The 1,861-nt window shown below is 43.5% G+C and overlaps 1 protein-coding gene across 1 annotated transcript in view; it reads left to right on the top strand. All coding sequences in view use genetic code 11, as the record gives it.

Annotated features, from left to right (window-relative positions):
* Window positions 1-482: 482 nt before the first annotated feature.
* EGR_10804 (hypothetical protein) overlaps window positions 483-1,861 on the top strand; it is a gene marked incomplete at both ends in the record, with an annotated part of 11,528 nt that continues 10,149 nt past the window's right edge. The window contains one exon of the mRNA XM_024500053.1: window positions 483-739. Coding sequence (XP_024345537.1) covers window positions 483-739 — 257 coding nt within the window. The remainder of the gene's footprint in view (window positions 740-1,861) is intronic.

Raw genomic sequence — 1,861 nt, 5'->3', positions numbered from 1 at the left:
GCAGAATTGATGCCCACCCATAGGTTGGGATGAATTATAGCACAATGTATGGCAGAATGTCATGGTTATATCAGGCAATACCATGCCATAGTTTATATTTGTGCTAGTGCATAAAATGGAAGAAAAGGTTGTGTCAATGACAATTCTATAAACTTCCCTTTGAAGCTTGATTATTACTCACGATAACACTGAGTGCTGGTGCTACAATGGTCGACAACAGAAGCGGTAAGTGATAGCATATTGCTTTTCATTTAGATCGGGGTAGGAGATGCATTGTCGTACAGGCTTGTGGGTGTGTTTCGAAACATTCAGCGTATCGCCATGGGAGCAGCACATTATTCCGCGGTTCCCAAACACATAATCTACTTTGTCTCGACCTCAATAGAAAATTTTGCAATCGTCTTAGTTGCAAGACGACTACCTAATTCTGGCATTATCTTCTTCTTTGTTACCTATCAGTTATGTAACTACTTGATAAAAAGATGGGTTTCGCTGGGTATATTCGTCTGTTTGATTTACTTCATTGCGTTCATGTACAGTTTACCCATGTAGTGGACGAAGTGAAGAGAATCGAAAATGCCTCATCTCGTTTCAGCTTTCTAAATCTTCTTCGATGGACATGTCAAGTCACGATTTCGCCATTTTCACTGTTTGATACTTTGCAACATGGAGAGAAACATGGAGTTATTTTATGTGCATGTGGTTCTCGCTTTCATGGATTACTGCAGTGTATTCAACTGTGAAGCGTGACACGTCCTCTAGACAACGGTTAGATTTTTAGAGGTGGCTGCCAATTTGGAATGTGCTTGAAGGAAGTGCTATGTCTGCCTTTAGTGCCTTTTTGCTATTATTGTTCGGTATGTTACCCGCTTTTAGACCCTTCCAGCGAAGCTCCGCCTAAGGAAAATTGTTTGCTCTCAGTAGGACGACTCACACCTTTTGCTAGGATTGGGACGCCTTCACTGCCATCACCATCGACCTGGGTGGAGAATGATTCCACCCCACCAACTTTGCATTTCCGACCTGAACTGATGAGGCAGCTCTCACCTCCACTGGATCCTTGGACGTCTGCGCAACGACCTTCCTTGCTGTAAATGGACAGCATCTCTGTTGTCATTGCTCTCATCACCATCATTGTCACCGCGCTTTTCGTACTTCCAGGTTGGCGATGGTGGCGGAGTGGGATCTCTCTACATCCCCGTAGGTTGCACGCATTTTCCCCTGTTTCCGCATTTTTACCCCACCTCATCTCCTTCCATTATTGTCGTCTCCTCGTGTCTCCTCTTCTTATCGCCAAACTTAAAACTATGCCAAGTGTGAATAAGAAAGAGAAGATATTCCCAACTTGTTTGTTGCTTTCCCCGACAACAACCACTGCTATTTCATCCCTGAGAATATGATTGGATAGTGATTCCCACATTGCTCAAACCGTTGTTCTTGGTTTGCATCTGGGTGGGGTCGTGTAGAAGCTGACTTTGCCAGCATTGATGGCTTGAGTGTGAGGAGGGGATGGTGGTAGCAGGTTGATTGCATTTGTCTCATTGCCTGCTATTTTGACTGTCAACATCGAAGTAAAAAGTGGGTCCATGTCAGTCAATCATATTTTTGTCTCTTGCTAGCGTCGATGTAACATGTGACGACGTCTTTTCGGAAGAGGAATGAACTTACAGATGTTCAATGAATGAAGACGTAGCATAGAATTTCTCATATGGATCTTTGAAGGCCTCTTTGCAAGCCTCATATTTTGTCAGAGCACTGGAATTTGTATCACGACATGCGGTATCTGAATTACAATGTGGTACTCTATGCCTTCGACTTTGGAGAAGGGTTGTTGCACATCGCTATTGTAATGTTGTCATTA

The sequence above is a fragment of the Echinococcus granulosus genome (genome assembly GCF_000524195.1).
Source record: "Echinococcus granulosus chromosome Unknown EG_S00273, whole genome shotgun sequence".
In the NCBI taxonomy this organism is placed as follows: Eukaryota; Metazoa; Platyhelminthes; class Cestoda; order Cyclophyllidea; family Taeniidae; genus Echinococcus; species Echinococcus granulosus.
Note: the sequence above shows the minus strand (reverse complement) of the source record. Positions and strands in the feature narration are given on the sequence as shown.